Here is a 20,892-nt window from a genome sequence, read left to right on the forward strand (position 1 = left end):
GAGATGATTTTTTTTCTATACGTTGACAACAAAAAGACGAATAAAACCCGACCCATATACCCTATTAAAATTTTTCATCAACATTCAGTTTTTATTAAAATACTATCTAAATACAAATTCAAGTTTTGACTCACTCAAATACAAACTCAAAAAGATTCTTCTCTCAAACCATAACTCAAATATATACAACCAAACACAAACTCAAGTTACAAGTTTAACTCAAATTATAACTCAAATTTAATTCAAAAATTATACTCAAATTAAACTCCAAAAGAACAAACCCTTAAATTATTTACATTTGCAATCTTCACCTTTCCATCGACTAATTGTTTGAATAATACGACAAAGAATGTCCTTTTAACATATATGGTCATTAAAAAAGTTAATGCCTCGTTTATTTCAATAATTCGAGTTTTATTACAGTAAAAAGTTCTCATAAATAGTCATATCTAACTTTTTTGTTACAGTAAAAAGCTCTCACATAAAATCACATCTCAACTCAAATTAAAAACTCGAATCAACGAACTAAACGGGCTCTAAATTTAATCTTTGATTGAGATATAAGATCCCAAGTTGGGAAAAAAAAAAAAAATCTTGATAAGAACCGTCTATTTTGGTTATTAATATACGATGGCAATGTGTCATCACATAATCATCTAATTTGTAGTACGAAAAATTAACAAAACCCTCCATTTTCCAGTAGTTAATTGTCTAATGACTTTCTCACAATCTTCAAATATCAAACTTGTTCCATTCTAACTAGACAGAATGTCAAACTAGTCATTGCATAGAGCGATTTAACAATGATCACTTATTCTCACCTAAACCAACCTCATTACATGATTGATACTTCAACAAAAGAAGGGTGTGTGAACTAAAGTCATTTGTTTAAAGGAAAAAAAAAAAAAAAAAAAAGAGTAGGGCCTCGTAATTAGGTTGAATTCAAAAAAAATAATTTTATCATCTAAAGAGAAATGCTAAGACCATCTCCAACAAAATAGCAAAATGTTGATTTATAGTGTCGCATCATTTATGCCACCTACGTTATGCGCTATTATTTTTTCTTTTTTTTTAGATATTTAGGCAATATATGTCATGGTTTTTAAGGTCGGATTGACTTTTGTTATGGGCTAAAACTATTACAAAATATACCATCGTGATATCATTTAGGTGACGTTTAGTTCATGAGTTTAAAACTATGGTTCATGATTCTAGTTTTTAAAATTTAAATTTTTTATGAGAGAAAAATATTATAGCATAACCAAGAATCATGATCGTAAATCAGACAGAACCCTTGAAACAAATGTCACCTTAAGTTTTGTGCACTCAACAAAATTATACTCGTACTTTTGTGTATTTCATTTAGTATCTTTGAATTTTGTGAGAGTTTTGTGGGTTTTTCATGTTTATGTTTGTGATTTTTATGGATTTTATGATTTTTAAAGTATCTTTAGCTGTGAAATTCTCTGCAATAATTTATATTTGTTGGTACATGTCAATCCAAGCCTAAAAATTGCAGTGTTCCTGTAAAATGCTATTTTGTATGCTTTTGTTAATTATAATAGAATCTCATTTGTATATTTTTATTTTCTAATTTTTACCCAAGTTCAAAAACATGATCAAAATTTCTTCTTTTTTGCTACCAAAAAAATAAAATCATCCTTTTGGTATATCCCAGTTTTTAATTTTTGTTAAATGATTTTGGTTTAATTTAAATATTTGTGAAAATGAACATCAGTGCATGCGCACCAATTCAAAATGCAATGGAAGCGCCAACACCAAAAGTTGAAACAGTGATAGATGAAAAATACTCGATTTCAACGATTAATTGCACGCCATAGACTAGGGATGTTCGGCAGTTAAAAACTATCAGTTTTGGTCGGTTCGGTAGCCGAACCAACCATGTTATTTTTTTAAAAGTGGGCACCGAAACCGAACCGCATGCAACATTATTCGGTTCAGTTCACCGAACTTTGGTTTTAGTCGGTTTTTCAGTTTTGGTAATCAGGAAGGTGACCTCAGTTAACTATCAGGTTACCAACATCTTTAGTTGCATTTTTTGACCAAAAAATATAAAAAAAATGTAAAACTTTCATTCAATGCAAACATGTAATCATAATAAATTAATCAAAGCACAATAACTAAATTGATAATTGCACAAACACAAAATATCCAAATCTAAAGTCTAAAATCCAAAGTACAAAGTAGAAAATATAAACTAGAAAGTTACAACAAACAATACTAAGGAGATAGCTTGGCGGAGGCGGATGTGCGTGGAGGACTGAGGAGAGAGGCGGAGTGCGGCTGGCGGCTAAGGCTTCTTTCACCGTGAGACTGAGAGAGGCATGGAGATCATAGATGACATGAAGAAGAGACAAAAGTGATATGTGTCTTGTCTATGAGTAAGAGTTAAGAAAACGACAACATAAAATTAAAAAAAAAGAAAAAAAATGACAACATAAAATAAAAAAAAAAATTCTCCACCTCAGTCGGTTCAATTAAAAACTGAACCTCTGAAAACAAAATTGAAACTGAACCGCCGTTAAGGCAGTTCGGTCGGTTAAACGAACCGATTATATTTGGTTCCATGTGGCACCGTTGTTTTCACTTTTTGAACGGTCAATTTTTTAGTCGGTTTCGGTTTGATGGTTTTTTTATACAGTCCTACCATGAACATAACAAGGATAAAAAGGCTCACATTGCACTTCCAAATGCATTAATTGATCATTTGCGGGAGGAGTATACTAATTCAGGGGATAATAACTCAGACAATTAAATGACGCTTGGAGATGTATTTTTATTTTATTTTATTTTTTTGTGTTTATGTTTTACTATTAAATGTAATGTTTGGTTGTCAAATTGTGTACTTAATGTCAGTTCGTGTGTAATTAATATTATTAATTTATTGTTTTTTACAAGTTGGTTAAATAATATATTATTTTTATTGTATTAATATGTACTATATATGTGCATAATTCGTTAAATAGATTAATTGTTAGAAATTATTGTAGTAAGTAAAAAAATACAAAAGGAATATATCAAGACTATTTCTTTTGAAGTAAAGTTTATCGTAAATGAGTGGGAGATGCGCAAAATTATTCTTTTTAAATATAAAACAACTCTAAAATAAAATGAGTTGGAAATGGCCTAATAAATTAAAGACGAGACAAATTCACGAGACCTTATTGATCGAATGTCTAAAAGGGTTTTAACTTAAATAATCAACTTTATTTTGACATCCCAAACTTAGTCCTTCAATTAACTACAATTAAATTTGTAGATGGACAATGTCGCTTTTTTTTGTACACACATTGGCAGTATCATGATTTTGCTTTAAATGAACGAAAATAACAATTGTGGCTGCAAAATTCCCAAATTAATCCTTCAAATCTGTTAACTACGCGTAATGAAATCCTATTGTCACCCGGAGCCAAAAAAAATTTTCAAAGAGCATGAAGTAAACTGTAGGCCTTGTTCATTTCACTGATTCGAGTTTAGAATTTGAGTTTTGCTACAGTAAAAAGCTCTTAGAAACAATCACATCTAACATTTTTACTACAGTAAAAAACTCTCACATAAAGTCACATCTCAACTCAAATCAACAAACTGAACGAGCCTTAAAATTTTGAACCAGAAGCAACAGTGCAACTATATATATATATATTTTAAATCATTTGTCTTTCTTTTATCTGTTGTCTTTCTTCTTTCAAATGAATTAAGTTCGTAAAACTAAAATCTACAAAAATAAAAACTTATATGGGAGTATATAGTTGATTGTTGCTTTATTTTTGAAGTTTAGTATGGTTTAAATATTTATAAAAATTGATCGAATATGATTACACAATTCGGGGATAGTACAACCTTTCTAAAAATTCACCCATAATTCATAATCTATCATGGAAAAATCAGGTAAATGGCATTTTTTACCCCTTTTTAATAAATAGTTGAAATTTTTATATTTGAGTTAAATTTACGAATAGTTTCTGAACTTTTCTATCTTTTTAGAATTAGTCATTGTAGTGAAATTTATCTTATGAACAGTCACTAAACTCAAACTGTTTCGCATAAAATGTCTATCTATTAAATTTTGAATGAAAACCGTTAATTTTGTCTTATAAAAAGTCTCTAAATTATATTCTCTCTACTAAATTTAATCCATAAACCTAAAAAATACATATGCGAAAATTAGTTTTTTTTAAATAAGTAGATGAAAAAAGCATTAAATATGAGAAATTGTACCAAAATTTAGTTTTTTGCTACACAAATCGTCTTATTTATTTATTTATTTACTCCTTAGTTTTTTTGTATTAATTATATTTACCTATTATATTAATACATATTCCCATATTATTATTATTGATGATAATAACTTTAGACACACATGCTTTCATAATTATCTTTTGTATTATACCAATTTTAACCCTTTTATCTCCAATTTGTCACTTAAGATTTTTTAATTTATTTTCTTACAAAAAAGCAAAATTCTGTGAAAAAATAAAATTACAAACAAATTTAATTCAAAACAAAACAAAACATTGAAACCCAACACATTCAAAATTCAACCAAGAAGACAATACTTATATACGTCTTACTCACTCGTTAAAATCTTTCAACACTAAATTAAAGGGAAAAGGTTTCTCAAAAAAAAAAGTAAAAGTAATTAATTGCAAACCACAATCCACAATACAACAAAATATATGTCACGATTATTTTATAACATTGTTTTATCTACTACAAAAAAAAAAAAAGTTTAAAATATTATTGTTCATATCAAGTTGTCTAGAAATTTAGGGATTAAGTTTGGTACAACTTCACATATATAATTTTTTTTTTTACATCTATTTAATTAAAAAGTGAATTACTTTTGGCGAATATATATATTTTAAGTTTAGGGATTAAATTTAGTAGAAAGAAGATAGTTTAAGAACATGGTTGCCATCTAAAATTTTACAAAGAAACTATTTACGAGACACTTTTTGAGTTCATAAATTATTCATGAGACAAAATTAATTACGGGGATTAATTCTAGAAAGAGACTAAAGTTTAGAGACTATTGAAAGATTTAACTCTTTATTTTTTTAAACAAATGGCAGAACTTTTTATTTTAGCGAAATGACCGTTTTTTACAGTAATTAATTAATGATTAATCGATTTATTATTGAGTTTCAATAATTTATAATTAATAAAATTATAATTTATCAATTAAAATTGATTAGTTATCAATTAATTTTGATTAATTATTAATTCATATTGATCAGAACCATCTAATTGATAATTAATAAACTAAAATAAATATAGATTATTAAGTCAACCAATAATAGAATAATAAATGAGCAATTGACAACTAAGTTAACAAAAAAATGGCATTTTACTAATTTTATAAAATTTCGACCATTTATTAAAAAAATTATAAGAAAAAGCCCTCTGCGTCTATACCCATCTATTATTTATATCTATAATAAATAATCTCTATCTATGTCTTCAACTATAACCTCATTGTTTTGGGTTTTTGCTAATCAACCTCATTGTTGGCTCGAATTAAACCTCATTATTTTGTTCGAATTATAACTCAACTTCGAATTATACTTTTAATACAGTGTTTTTTTAATTATAAAATTTAAATTTAATTTTTTTAATACAGTGTTTATTCATTGTATTAGATGTGACTGTTTAGTTCTCTGATTCGAGTTTTTAATTTGAGTTGAGATGTGATTTTATGTGAGTACTTTTTATTGTAGTAAAAAGTTAGATGTAATTATTTCTGAGAGCTTTTTATTATAACAAAACTCAAATTCTAAACTCGAATCAGCAAAATAAATGAGCACTTTTTAAGTCCCGTTCATTTCACCGATTTGAGTTTAGAATTTGAGTTTTGTTACAGTAAAAAACTTTCAGAAATAATCACATCTAATTTTTTTATTACAATAAAAAATTCTCACATAAAATCACATCTCAACTCGAATTAAAAACTCGAAGCAGCGAACTAAACGGCGCGAACTAAACGGCTCTTGATCCAAGCTCTCTGTCTCGAACTAGCGAAAGCAACGAGACGTTAATGTCGTGTTAACCAAAGCGCGAAGTTGGGGTGGAATCCATTTTCTCTTTGTTCATTTTTCTTCTGGGCGAGGTTCCTAATGTCCCTATCTGTTTGGTCTCATCTTGCACACCAACTGTTTGTAGAAATGTCGAGAAGAACATAAAAAGAGGATTTATCGGTTCTGGAAGATGCCAAGTCGAGTGAAAATGCTGTTATTTTTGTTGTTAGACATTGAATGCATAATTTATGGATAGTTGTGTTAATTCCGATCGGGGTTTAGAATTTTTATTTTTTATTTTGCTTTAATTTATGTTATTCCTACCTAAAATCACATTTTCTCGGCAGAAAGCTATTTTCTTAGCGAAGAAAAGAAAATCTTGTTGCTAGGATTTTACAGTGCATGGTGAAGAAGAACTCAAAAGATTGATTTGATTTTTCTTTTCTGGGACATGCTCAAGGGTTTGAGTAGGCGTTGCTTTTGCAATTCTCCTTCTCCACAGCCATGGCTTTTCGTGGGTTTGGGAAACCCAGGTCTTAAATACTCAGGAACTAGACACAATGTATGAAATTAATAAATGATGATTCTCAATACCCATCTTTTGATTTTTCAGTTTATATTTTCTTCTCATTTTTTGGTTTTGAATTAGCAGGTTGGATTTGAGATGATTGACGCTTTTGCTGAATCACAAGGAATTATGATGAACACTGTCCATTGCAAAGCTGTTTTTGGGCAAGGTATTTTCTGTTATTTTAGACCTTCCTTTAACCTTTTTTTTTTTATTTCACTTTCTATGACATGAAATAAATTTGTTATCCATCTGGGTTACTTTTTTATTTTATTTTAAAGAATGAAGTTTTTCTTACTTGTTTATGTATTTTATTGGATTTGTGGAATTTGTCAGGTTATGTAGGCGAGATCCCTATTTTTCTTTCAAAGCCTCAGACCTACATGAACCTGAGTGGTGAATCTGTAAGCTTATTCACAATTCCTTTCCGAGTTTCTTTCAAAATATATTATTTCGGAAATTTAAATTTATTTTTTCCTCCATAAACTATGAACCTGGGTTTATACTACTTCTCCAGCTATTGTGTAGAATCTTTGGGCCTGTTTGGTTCCGTTTTCGTTTTCATTTTTCACGTTTTTCAAGAACTAAAAAATGAAAATGCTTTGAGAGAGCCGTTTGGCAGCATTTCTTGAAAAACAGAAAATGAAAATGTTTTTTACTTTATTCATAAAAACTCAACAAAACTGAAAACGATTGAACATCGTTTTCAGTTTTCCATTTTCATTTTCTTCCCCTGACCCCCCTACCCCCACCCCCACCCCCACACCCAAGTTGTAATCGTAATATAAGCCCAAAGTCGCAACTTGCTCTTCTTCTTCTTCTTCCAATTCCAAGCTGTAATCGAATCTCAATCAAAAAATCAATTCAAATTCCTCTCCCCCCCCCCCCCCTCCCCCCCCGCCTTTCACCCCCTCTTAACTCCAACCGCGCCCCCCACCAGTCTCCGCATTTTCCCCCTCCTCTCCCGCCTCGACCTCACTGCCCCTAACCACCCCCTCCTCATCTAGAAATGGGTTTTCGTTTTTTCTTGTTTTAGGCCCCGATTTTGGGTTGATTGATGAGGTAAGGAAATGAGTTGATATGTTTATTTAATATATTATTAGTTTAAATATTATTACATGTTTTTAAAAATTAAACTACCAAACACAATTTCAGTTTTTTTAAAATTGAAAACAATATCAGAATAAAACTATCAAACGCATTTTCAGAAATGATTCCAAAATGAAAATAAAAACGTTTTCGTTTTCATTTTCATACAAAAAACAAAAACGTTTTGGAATTAATTCCAAACGCACTCTTTGTTATTTCCACTGTTATTTATATTGTCGTAATTTATCAAAATAACAAGGTCATACCATTTAACCTGAATTTTCAGCTTTGGAACGTTCTTAGAAGTGAAATTCATAATATAAAACGGTTAAGCTCGTTACAATAGATTTTTAATCTCGGGGCAAAGCCTTCAAAAGATGAATGCATGCTTGATGTATAATTTCCAACACTCATAACTATTAAGTATATGTATTTTAGTTTTACTGCCTCTTGTCTTTTTTCGTTCCTTTTTTTTTTTTTTTTTTTTTAAGAGTTTCTTTTAAGATACACTGCTCTTTTCTTATTTTTCCTCCTTATATATGCCCCGAAATTATCAATCAAATACTATCTGATTTCTTTCTTTCTTTCTTTGTTTAGAATTTTGGCAATACAATTCTGGGATTTACTGGCTTATAGATTTGGTTTTGATGTGGGAGTTCTCAATTCTGATGCCCACTTAAATACAAATCAATCTTAGTTGAAGAGATGACCATTCGGCATGTACGAATGTGTATAATCTCCAATAAACACCGATGTATGTTGGTTCTCTTGGCACAAGATTTATGGTTGAAATTGTAATGAAATGTGTTGGCCCATCAGGTTTATAAGTCTGAATAGAAATTCAAATTTTTGAGAGAGAAAACACTATAGCAAAAAGTTATGACATGAAAATGCAAGAAAGCATTAGTTAATTATAGGTAAAAATTAGGATTCTCTTTTTCTTCAGTAATGTTAGGGGTTTTAGTATGCTATTTCACCATTTGGATTTTGTTCCTTATCACTGGATTTCTAAGACACAACTTATGGTTCAATCTAGAGATGTTACGGTGCTTGAACACCTGAAATTTGAAATTGATATCTATTTTTGAATGTGAAACATATCAAATCATGTTTTTCACACCTCACATAAGATACAACATTTTGTCCTCATGATTTGCTAGTTATATGAAGTTTACTTTGCATTGAATATGAAACATCATGTTTTGAACAAACTTGTTTCTAATTTGTATTTATCTTTACTTAACTACAGACGGGGCCACTAGCAGCATATTATAAGCTACCGCTTAATCGCGTCCTTGTGGTAATTTTATTATTTATACAGTTACTGTTTCTCTTCCTGTTCCTATCTATTGCCTTGTGAGTTTTTACTCTTTATCAACGAAAAAGAAAAAATGTATATTTTTTCAACCTTATTGAATTGTTCCTTTTGACTCTTCACTCTTGTCTGGTGATAGTTTCATGATGACATGACCTTACCACGTGGGGTTCTTCGTCTTCAAGACAAAGGAGGTCATGGAAGCCACAATGGGTACGATAAGTTTAGGGTTCTTTTTTTTTTTTTGGTCAGCAGAATTAGTTCTAAATGACTTACTGGATAATCAGGTTATGACAATGGTGGTTTTGTTTTGTTTTGTTTTTTTTGTTTCGCTTTGCTTTGCCTTCTGTTTTTGTTTTTGTTTTTTTTGTTTTTTTGTTTTGTAAAATTTCGTATGAAAACTAGAATGGTGATGATGAGAGAGATACTGCAGTTTCGGGTTTTCAACATGCTAGGAGATCTAAGAAAGGAATTGATTCCCGGTTTTGGTTTGTACTATCAGATTACCACTCGTGGTGTAATTAATGACCTGTTCGAGCATTTTGCAAAGTTTTAAGGCAATTTATAACTTGGTTGGAAGGATCCATGTAAAGCTAACATGAATTCATGTTTTTGTTTTTCGTTGGTATTGGAGCTTGTTAGATCAAGTACAGAAAAAAAGTTCTTTTCCTCTCTTTCTTTCCTCAATAGAAAATATTGCGATGAGTTGCTACGAAATAACTTGCATATTTACAGGCTTTCTGTTCTAATCCGTGGAAGACCTTTTTCCTTTTGTGCTTTTCAGTATTTGTTTTGGAAATGTGCTGTACTTAGTTTTTTGTGATTGTTCTCTTTCGTCATATCTCCAATTTTCACCTAGATTCAGAATATGAGTTGCTTTATAATTAAAGAAAATCCACGAGTTCACTTGCAACTAGAAGAGAATAGTTCTGGTTTGTTATTGCTTTCTTTAGTTTGAAGACTAACCCATTTAGTATCAGCTCTCACTTTCTTTTTAAAACTTTTGGCTAGACTAAAGAGCGTGATCCAACACTTCCGAGGAAACAGAGAATTTCCTCGGTTTAGAATTGGTGAGTTTCAATGTGTCAAGTTTTTATAATCTTTTTACTTTCCTTTTTTGGTTTTGGCAACACCGGATTATTTTGATTATATTTTCATCAGGTATAGGGAGGCCACCTGGTCAAATGGATCCTAAAGCATTCTTACTCCAAAAGTTCAATGCAAAAGCTCAAGAACAAGTAAGTTTACTAGAACTCTTATTATGCTAGACATCCATTTACTTTTCTGTATTATAGAAAATCATTATCATTTGTGAAATATTTTCACTAGATAAAACAAATCCCGCCCTTTTTTTAATGGAAAAACAAATCCCCCTTTTGTGTACGTGTATATTTTTTTAGTGGATTTCATTTGAGTTCAGATTAAAGATTTGTTTTGAATTGGATTTTGTCACTTGGGAGTGTACGTTCCTTTGGCCAAGGCCTATATGCTCTCATGGAAGTTCAATGATTTATGTGCCGAACTAATTCATTTATCAGGCCAGTCATGGTTAAGCACTTTGTTGATTTAATACTTGAAAACATTGCATTTGAAACTCGTTTCAAAATGATTTTATTTTTTGTATGAAAATAGAAATGAAAACGTTTTTAATCTCATGCAGAAATTATTTTTGAAAATGCATTTGGTAGTTTTATCAAGAGATTATTTTCAATATAAAAAAAATTTATTAATGTCTCTCTCTCTCTTTCTCTACTTGAGAGAGGACAAAACTGAAACAAAAAACATTTCTCTCTTATTTTACACTAAACTAAAAAATCGTTTTCATTTCCGTTTTTTATCTTTAATTATGTGAAACGTCATTTCTCTCATGTTTTTTTTTTCTTTCTCAAAAAACGTAAAAAACAAAAATAAAAACAACTTCAAACACAGTCTTTTCTTTTCTGCTTTTAGTAACATGCTTTGCTTTTTTCGCACAAGATTGATGTCGCCATGCAGGAGGGAGTTGATATATTGAAGTATCTACTCGCTAGAGGCCTGACAGAAAGCGCACGGCGCTTTAACGTCGAGCAAAAGTACAAGCATTTACGAGTGCAGACGCTGCCCACATGACGAAACTATTGTTTTAAATTTTTCTAGTGAGCATACAGTTTTTGGTAGGCGTGTAAATTCGTGAGGGAATTCATAAAAGAGGAGCAGGAAGAGCTAAAATAGCTTTTTTAGTGTGGGATTTTAGTTCCAAATCTAAATGGAGAAAGGAATTGTATGTCCAAATTATCCATTTTAAATTGCAAAAGGAGATCATTTTTAGAAGTTCTGCAGGCACCAAGTCAAATGACTATTTTCTCCTCCTCATCGTCGTTGTTCTCGTTTTATTTTTTTGGTTGATAGAGACTTTAATGTAGGAGTGACAATTACGCAACGCGATTCGAAACTCGCACGAAATTAGCGGATTTAGGTTTATTATTAATAGATTTAGGTCATAATTAGGTTGACATGATTAACACTATTAATAAACGAGTTAGGATTGACCTCCTAACACGAATTGACACGATTAATTAAATATGTCATCTGTAATCTATGATATAATATGAATGTTTAGATGACATATTAAATATAAATAATATGAATTTTAATATTTATAAGTAAAATTCATTTATTTTGACTAATAAATATAGTAAACCTGTTATGATCATGTTAAATAAGTCATTATTAAGTTTGTATTAGTATGAAAAAAGTGAAAAATTTAATGGTAAATCTCAGATATGTCAAGTGAATTTTGGATTTACCAAGTTCGTATTAATAAAGGAAAAGAATACTATAAATTTTAATGGTAAATCTCGAATATATTTGGTAAATCTCAGATTCCCCACGAGCACTCTACAGTTCCTTTCCAACCAAATTCCCTGTAAGCAGGCCAACACCGCTGACTTCCCAAGGAGTTTCATTTTGCTATTATATCCGGACCAAAAATGGGATTCACATAACTCTTTACAGCTTCTTGGAGTGACCCATGAAATCCCAATACTGAACTACTCTTAGGGTGTGTTTGGGTAAGTAATTCTCTTTTCTTTTTAATAATGTATTCACTTGCAAAATTAGTAACGATAATTTGGTGTCTCTCACACACAATATAGGGATTGAAAAAAAAAAAGAATACCAATTGAAGAGAATGAATACCAAATTTATTTATACACGCTTGATAAGTTCACATATCATAAACCAATTGTTATTTAGTTATATACATTTTAGTAAATTACTATTCATAAGTTTAATAAACATTAGGCAATGTATGAGATTGTTTCTCATTACACCATCAAATTGACAAGTAAACACCATATTGGGAATGAATGAACCTCATTCTTATTACTTTCTCTTCATTTCCAATCTCATTATCTTTCTCTTACCTTGTTTTACGGTTGGGTAAATATGAAATGCTAGTATTATTCTTTCTGTCACTCTTTTTGTTACTATTTGCATTTACTATTTGACACATGGACTTCATTAACATGATATGCTATTATTTAAACGGAAAATGAGATCGTGAAGTCCATATATCAAACAATGAATAGCGAGAGTAACAGAAAGTGATAAGATAAAAAGGATAAACAACTTATATCTGACCGTCATCTATAATTATTGTTACAAATATTAAGTTATAAACACATGACTGATAAGTAAGATAGGTGTTCTTGCTCCACACATTCTGTTTTGTTTTGTTTTGATTTTTTTAATATGGTCGTTATTTGCATGATCAACGTTGAGAGTGATATCAGAACTAGATTATGAATTTAGCCTGTCTTTTAGGGCACATCGAATGACTATGACCCCGTTCATTTCACCGATTCGAGTTTAGAATTTGAGTTTTGCTACAGTAAAAAATTCTCAGAAACAGTCACATCTCACTTTTTTACTAAAGTAAAAAGCTATAAAAAACAGTCACATCTCAACTCAAATTAAAAATTCGAATAAGCGAACTAAACGGTATATAAATTCTTGTTTGTTTCGAGCAATTTTCTCTCCCCATTTCAATTTTTAACAGCAATTTGTTAGAACTTCAAAGATTTGAAGATTCATTTTCTTATGAATAACAATTGGCTTGCTATTGCAGTATGGGTGAATTAGGGCCCGTTTAGTTCGTTGATTCGGGTTTTTAATTTGAGTTGAGATGTGATTTTATGTGAGAGCTTTTTACTGTAGTAAAAAAATTAAGAGTGATTATTTGTGAGAGCTTTTTACTGTAGTAAAAAAATTAGAAGTAATTATTTGTGAAAGCTTTTTACTGTAACAAAACTCAAATTGTAAACTCAAATCAATAAAATGAACGGGACCTTAGTCTTCCCAGGGCCATTGCCCCATGTGCCGTAGGGAATGGCAATTCAAAGGATAAGATCTATTTATTTATTTATTCATTTTCAAGACTCATGCAAAGTCTCAACTGTTTCCTTCTTTAGTTTGGGGAATTTTCTCTGTTGATGTTGATGTTTCAACTGTTGAATACGTCACTTAATGACTTGTACAACAAGTCATCTCATTTTAGTAGCAGCAAATGGATAAGGATGGATAATGCAAGTTCGTTTTAGTTTTGATGATCCTAAAGCTTATCAATTTGGATATTGCTTTCATGCACTTTTTGACGTGATCTTTTACCAAAATTGTCATATTTTAATACTGATGGTACTGAATGATTATATTTTATTACCGTTTGACTAAACTATTACAAGTAATAATTGCTCATTGTAAACATTTTTCAATGCATTGGGCCTCTTGGGTCGCGCCCAAAAGAAACCTACAGCTTTTGGCCCTTTCCACGCTTTTATTAAGGACAAAGAAAAAAGGAAAAAAAAAAAAAGAGTACTTCGGCAATGTTTTTTCTGAATTGAGTACTTTGGGAATACTAACCTTTGATAGGGAAAAAGGGAAAACGCTGATTTGGTCCGGAACATCTGGTTATAATAAGTAGAGTCGGTAATACGAGTTTAATATAATTTAAAAATGACATAAATTTTACAAGTTAAAATTTCATTTATTTTATCAATTTAAGTTTAAAATTTAAATTTTATTACAGTAAAAAGTTCTTAGAAACAGTCAAATATAACTTTTTTACTATAGTAAAAAGCTCTCACATAAAGTCACATCTTAACTCGAATTAAAAACTCGAATCAGCGAACTAAATGGGCCCTAAAATTAAAAAAAAAGAAGTTCAGATCAGAATTGGATCGACATGAAATTGACACAAAAAATAGAAAATAAATAGCTACGACTGAGTATGATTTGAGAGTTTAGACCCTATCACTATTATAGGTAAAACACAATTTTAATTTTGTTGGATTTTACACGGAGAATGGTCCAAATTACCCAAAGCACGTAGCAAAGAAAACTGATTGGCTAAAAATAGAGCAATCTTTTGGATCTTTGTTTTTCCAAAATTCCTTGATAAATTGTTAAAGATTTATTGTTGGCATGTATGACAATGATAAATATTCAAGAAATTTGAAAAGACTATTTTTATGGTCGTTGTTACAAGATCTGTTGTAAGTATCTGTTGCAACAGGTCGGTGCGAAATCAGGATTTGAAAATCAGAAGTGACGCATTCGTTCGATTGTAACTATCTGTTGCAAATTTGCAGAATTTGAAAACCAGAAGCTAAAGTTTTGTGTTTTAATTATAAATGTGGCCCAAGTATCTCTCTTAATGTCCTATATGCATTGGTCCTCCCTTTTTACAGGAAAAAATAGGGAAATAGGTCAAGATTTAAGATGAATTAAAATTAATCGGCCAATAGTTTATATAAGTTAATAAATAGGTAAAATTACTATTTTTATTCATAACTTGTCTGGTTATGAACCATAACTTGACAAGTTATTATCCATAAATCACGATTTTTGTCCATAACTTGTCTGACTATGAACCATAATTTGACAAGTTTGTCCATAACTTATCTGGTTATGAACCATAACTTAACAAGTTATGGCTTATTAATTTTTATAACTAAAAGTTGGCCTATATATTTCTTTAAACTTTTCATATTAGCCTATTTTCTACTATTTCCGCTTTTTATAAGCCTAATAACGTTTTTATGTCTTTTGTTTTTTTTTGTTGTTTTTTTTTTTTAAATTTCTTTCATAAGCCTACCTAGAACTTATGTACTAGCACACAGTGAGGGCTGCTGCCCCCAATCTATTTTTAAAAATTAAAATTTGAGCCCTTACAAAATTCTGATGTTTGTATTTCGCCCCTACTGAAAAGTTAAATAAATTTTTTTTTGAAAATATTTAAATAAATATTCCAATAAAATAAATACTTCAATTATTTTGAGAGTTTTTCATTTTTTAAGATTGATTTTATCTAATATTATGATTTAATAATGTTTTTAATTGCATTTAATATATACTGAGAAGGGTAATCTTAGTGTTTAAAAAAATTAATTGCTAATAATAATATATACATTATTATTATTCTTCCATCTTTTCTTTTTTCTTTCTCCTTTTTTTTTTTTCTGACGATTTGTATAACCGTTATTTTAAATGATTTTGATTAGTTATTTAAAGAAACAGAGGACCTTGCAATCAATTTGAATTTCAATGAAATTTTTATGATTTTTGAAAGAAAAAAGTAAAAAATTAAAGAGAAGTTCATGAGTTTTCTCTTATTCTCTTCTTCGATTCTAATTATCTATCTCATTCACTGAGCTCATCGGCTATGTAATCATCTCACAAGATTACCTTGTTGGATGACTTTTCACCGTCAATAACAATATTAATTAAAAGTGTATTAATTAAGAATAATAGATAAAAATTTAGAACTATACACTCTAAGAATAATTCAACAATTTTCTCAACAAATATTAGTTTTTTTTTTTTCCTTTCATCTTGATAGACAATGCCCTTTTTGACAAAGTAAATTTCTGAAAATAAAAGGGTCTGCTTGATTCATAGATTTAAATAGAAATTTAGATTTTGTAAGAAAAAATATTGTAGCAAAAAAATTTAAACAGGAGTTCAAATTTACGAAAAAACGCATGTGATATGGTTTTCTCTTCTAATTTCTTGTGTGCGGTCCAATTTATCAGCCATGTTTGATTTGCTTTTCTCTGTTTAGCTAAGGAGGGGCACACTTATAGTGGTAGTTAGTGTTGCATAATAAAGTGATCGAACTTTTTTTATGTTTATTTTCTAAACTCAAAACAAACTTGAAATCTATAAATTGTCTTTTTATTTAACTTAAATTACTTGTTTAATTATGAGTATTGATTTTCTGATTGGTAATTATGACTATTAAATTTTCAAGCACTAACTATATCATTTTTCTTTTTTAAAATATTCAATAATGTCCATATTTATATAGGTTAATTCTTTTTCCCTAAACAATCAATCTTTCTTTTTAGAAGCTAAGCAACCAATCTCACACAGACTCAAATCATTGATTCAATTTTAGTGTGTAAAATAGTATTTATTATCAAACTAGTCAACTCGTCATTTAAAAAATATAAAATTCATTTTGACTAACTTTTAATGTTTTAATGTTTGAATCCATTAAGTGACATAGAAAAATGTGATTGATTAGATACCATTTGAAACACTAAAAATTAAACATGTGATTAAATCCAATATGATATTTACCCTTAATATAACAAGGGTCTTATTTATTATTATTATTCAAAAAATGTTTTAAAAGAACCATATTTTTAATTATGCATGCATTAGATTTAGAGGAATTCATTCTAGACAATTGGAATTAGGGGTGAAAGTCGGCTGGGTAGGGTCAGTTTTTGGACTTGTTTTGGGCCGGCCCGCAATAATCGGCCTAAGAAAACACTGGGCTGCAACATGTTAATTAATCCCATAACCCGTATACCATTCGGTTACCTCGGGTAACTTTGGGTCGGCCGGGTTACTTCAGGTAAACCAACTCCAAATTTGCTTATTTTAGCTACTTTTTCACCGGAAAACCAACTCCAAAATGGGCGATTCTTTGCTAAATTGCTGCTTTTGCATGAGACCATGGGTAAACTATGGGAAACAGTCTAGAAATTAAAAGATTTCACATACATAAGCAATGAACAAAGAGTCCAGTCTAATTCGGGCCGGGTAGGGTTAAGCGGGGTAATGGAGCTTGGGCCCGCAACCCTACCCACCCATTTCGGGTTGGATTAATTTTAAACCGAAAAAAATACCTTATATTTTCAGATAGAGTAGGGTCGGGTAGTCGGGTTCGGGGTGATTCATTTCACCCCTAATTGGATTATACCATCTTTGTGAAACATTAAACGTAATTTACAGGTAGAAGTGATTGGAGATTTCAAAAGCGGTACTATGATTAAGCCTAATGAACACTATTTTCAAACACTTGACTTTGGATGAAACCAAACTAGCAACTCGCGACGCGAGTAGGAAATTACAACCAACAAAGTGGTCAAAATTCTTAGAAGCCATATGACCAGCGCGTGGGCTTAGACAAGTGAATTGCGAGTAACATAGCTCAATGGTTCTTGTGTCTCTAGTACTTTAATACTTAGACCGTAAGAAAAAGATCCTTAGACAAAAATTATATAAAAAAAGAACAACAAATAGAAAGAGAGCGAGATAGGAGGAAAAGGAGAGATCCGCTCAACTTCATCATCATCATCATCATCTTCTTTGTCGTTAATTTCCTTCATTACAGACCCAGATTTCTACCTGGATTTTCTACATAGATAAAAAAAAAAACAAGAATCCGCATCATCATCATGAGAAAGCCTGAAGGAAAGACGACAAATTGTAATAAGAAGATAATAATGACCAGCAACAACGATGACAACGAGAAGAAGATCAGTAGTAGTAAAACGACGACGGCGTGCTGCAGCAAGGTGGGGATAAAGAGAGGGCCGTGGACGGCGGAGGAGGATGAGTTGCTGGCCAGCTTCATAAGGAGGGAAGGAGAGGGGCGCTGGCGAACACTGCCGAAGCGCGCCGGACTCCTCCGCTGCGGGAAGAGCTGTCGTCTCCGCTGGATGAACTACCTTCGCCCCTCCGTCAAGCGCGGCCGCATCGCCCCCGACGAGGAGGATCTCATCCTCCGCCTCCACCGCCTCCTCGGCAACCGGTACTACTCCTTCTTTGTCTCCCAAATATTAGCTAGGGTTTCCATTTTTTTTAACGCTCCAAGTCCCACATCTTCGTGTTCGTTCTATATGTTAATGTACATATATATCATAGCTAGGTTTAGGGTTTCCTTCGGGATCTACTTTTCTGCTAACTAATTAAGGTTTCGATTTCTACAGTTCTTGTAAATATTTTAGGGTTCCTCAGATTGGTTTTTGAGTTGGATAGAAAGCTGTTCAATATTGCTTCTTCTTCCTTACGTACGTTTTTGGGTATCTAGGGTTAAGGTTTTCTCCGCTGGCCGATTTTGTTGTTTCAGGTGGTCTTTAATAGCTGGGAGAATTCCTGGGCGTACGGACAATGAGATCAAGAACTATTGGAACACTCACCTGAGTAAAAAGCTGATCAGCCAAGGGATAGATCCGAGAACCCACAAGCCTCTTAACCCGGATGATCACGACACCAACAATTTATTACCTTCTTCTTCTTCTTCCAAAACCAACCATCACATATTCGAATATCCTAACCCTAACAATAGTACTATTCAAAATCCAACTGTTGGGGAAGATCAAACAACAAGAAGTGGTGCAGTTGGGATCCAAACACACAACAAGGACAATAGCTACGACCAATTAGTTGATGCTGATGATCTTGGTCCCGACCAGTTTCAAAACACTGGGAAAGTAGTGAATTTTCGTCATGGCTACGAAAATTTGCCTGGTAATTTGTACGGATCCGAGGTTGGTTTCGGAAGTATCACAAACAATAGCCTTGTTGTGGGCAACCATGAGGAGGACATGAATAATATTGATGATGATCTAAACTGCTGTGATGACGACGTGTTATCTTCATTTCTCAACTCGTTGATCAATGAGGATGCTTTTTCTGGGGCTCAAGTACTGCAGCCTAATGGCCTCATCACACCGTTCTCGACCGATGCGCCTTTCGACTTCGTCTCGGTGAATACTACTTGCACTAATGGCTGGGAATCCGCCATAACATCTCGTGCTAATGATTCCGAGAAGGTTGATGATCATCGAGTTGAATAGCATGTCCGAATCATCAGTATTACCTGCAGCTTGCAATGTTTCACATGATATTAATTAACTAGTTCAAGTGCTTGCTTTGCGTACTATATACATATGGAATTTTAGGTGTTTGGATCGTTAAAGTTTAATGCAATGTGCACGTTTACTTGTTTAGTATAGTTATACTAAATTTCCAATGGGGTTGTGATCATGTGTTTTGGTGGGTTTCTGTGTATTATCGTTCTTGTAAACGAAACGTATGTAACTGTATTATCACTGATGTATGAATAAACCTTTTTTTGTTCTGGGCAGATCATAAATGATTTATGAACTTTTATGTGTGATGGGTTATATATTTTGCTTGTATAAATCGTTGCAGTTGTGTTATGATTGTCATATAGTTTTTTACTCTGCAACAAGTATACGAACAATATATATTAGTGACACACAGCGTGCTATATTAATTCAAATCATGATAAGTCGATGCTATGTAAATTTCATCAAGACAAAATGTACGCTTCCGCATGCAAGAAATACACGTTTGATCTCATGCAATGCGCAATATGCATATGTTAAGTATTTGATGATTTCACATTAACTATTTCCTTCAAAGATAAAATCTAGTTCATGTTGGTGTTACTTTTCCTTGTTTTAGAGGGATTCTTTTGGATATTACTAGCTTTTCATATGCAAACATCCATATCGAAAGAAAAATGTTGACCAAGTGTTATATATATATATATATATAGGTCAATATTATATATATTATATACGTGAACTGTTTGCACAAAGAATAGTTTGAAGGTTGTAAACTGGAATACCTGGAATGCACAAACTAAACTAGTTCTAGCTAGTACGTAGTTGATATAGATATATACCCAAAAAAGAAAAATAAAATAGAAAAAAAAAACATGAGCAATGAGAGATGTACATTTAAGGGCACTGAACTCGGAAGTATTATGATCGGTGTTTCCATATATCTTTATGATGTTTTGAGCGTATGCTTTTTTTACAAACACACACACACGCATGCACATATATATATATATATATATATCTACATATGTTTTAAGCTCATGATAAAACGGGACTATATTTTTGCAGCTTGCTAGCTGTTTTTTCTTCCTTTGAAGTTACTCCTTGCATGTCAAAATGTCTATTAACGATTTTAATTTGAAAGTAGAATGTCGAAAAATTACAAGATACTAATCGAACACTAATCAGAGATAATCAACACCAACAACATGAAAGTTTTCCTAAACCATCAATCTATTTTCTATTTGTAGTATGAGTAAATTAAAATGGAAAACATACCTCTGTCGGCATTGGAATTTACCGTTATGGTAGAACGAATTGTCCAGATAAGAATCACAACTGCAAGACCAGTAGCAATTGAGAACAAAACTATGAAGTGGCGTGAGAGTGATGAATTCACTCTTGCTTTTCCTCTCAATAGGCACTAATCCACAGCTACACTTATCTTATTATTATATGTTAGAAGATGATGTATTTAGGGAGAAAGAGGGAAATAGGTCAAGACTTGAGATGAATTAAAATTAATAGGCACATAAGTTAATAAATAGGCTAAATTAATGTTTTTGTCTATAACTTGTATAGTTATGAACCATAACTTGACAAGTTATTGTTCATAATTCACGATTTTTGTCCATAACTTGTCTGGCTATGAACCATAACTTGACAAGTTTATCCATAATTTATCTGATTATGAACCATAACTTGACAAGTTATGACCTATTAATTTCTATAACTAAAAAT

At 31.4% G+C, this 20,892-nt stretch overlaps 2 protein-coding genes across 3 annotated transcripts; both read left to right on the forward strand.

The window, feature by feature from the left end:
* The first annotated feature begins 5,989 nt into the window (after window positions 1–5,989).
* On the forward strand, window positions 5,990–11,347 carry LOC21402046 (peptidyl-tRNA hydrolase, mitochondrial). 2 transcript variants are annotated; one of them, XM_024176235.1, is made up of 8 exons: window positions 5,990–6,597; window positions 6,685–6,772; window positions 6,940–7,007; window positions 8,942–8,992; window positions 9,147–9,220; window positions 10,019–10,077; window positions 10,169–10,245; window positions 10,985–11,347. In XM_024176235.1, the coding sequence occupies exons 1-8, from the start codon at window positions 6,487–6,489 to the stop codon at window positions 11,114–11,116; spliced, it is 660 nt and encodes a 219-aa protein (XP_024032003.1). In that variant the 5' UTR covers window positions 5,990–6,486; the 3' UTR covers window positions 11,117–11,347. The 2 variants fall into 2 exon arrangements, with proteins under 2 accessions (XP_024032003.1, XP_010112640.1); XM_010114338.2 differs by having other exon boundaries at window positions 6,688–6,772.
* A 6,434-nt stretch (window positions 11,348–17,781) lies between these two features.
* LOC21402047 (transcription repressor MYB5) lies at window positions 17,782–19,137 on the forward strand. The gene is made up of 2 exons (XM_010114339.2): window positions 17,782–18,089; window positions 18,408–19,137. Exons 1-2 carry the CDS (start codon window positions 17,782–17,784, stop codon window positions 19,135–19,137), a joined length of 1,038 nt encoding a protein of 345 aa, XP_010112641.2.
* Window positions 19,138–20,892: the final 1,755 nt, after the last annotated feature.

Source organism: Morus notabilis, unplaced genomic scaffold (genome assembly GCF_000414095.1).
Source record: "Morus notabilis unplaced genomic scaffold, ASM41409v2 Scaffold176, whole genome shotgun sequence".
NCBI classification, from domain to species: domain Eukaryota; kingdom Viridiplantae; phylum Streptophyta; class Magnoliopsida; order Rosales; family Moraceae; genus Morus; species Morus notabilis.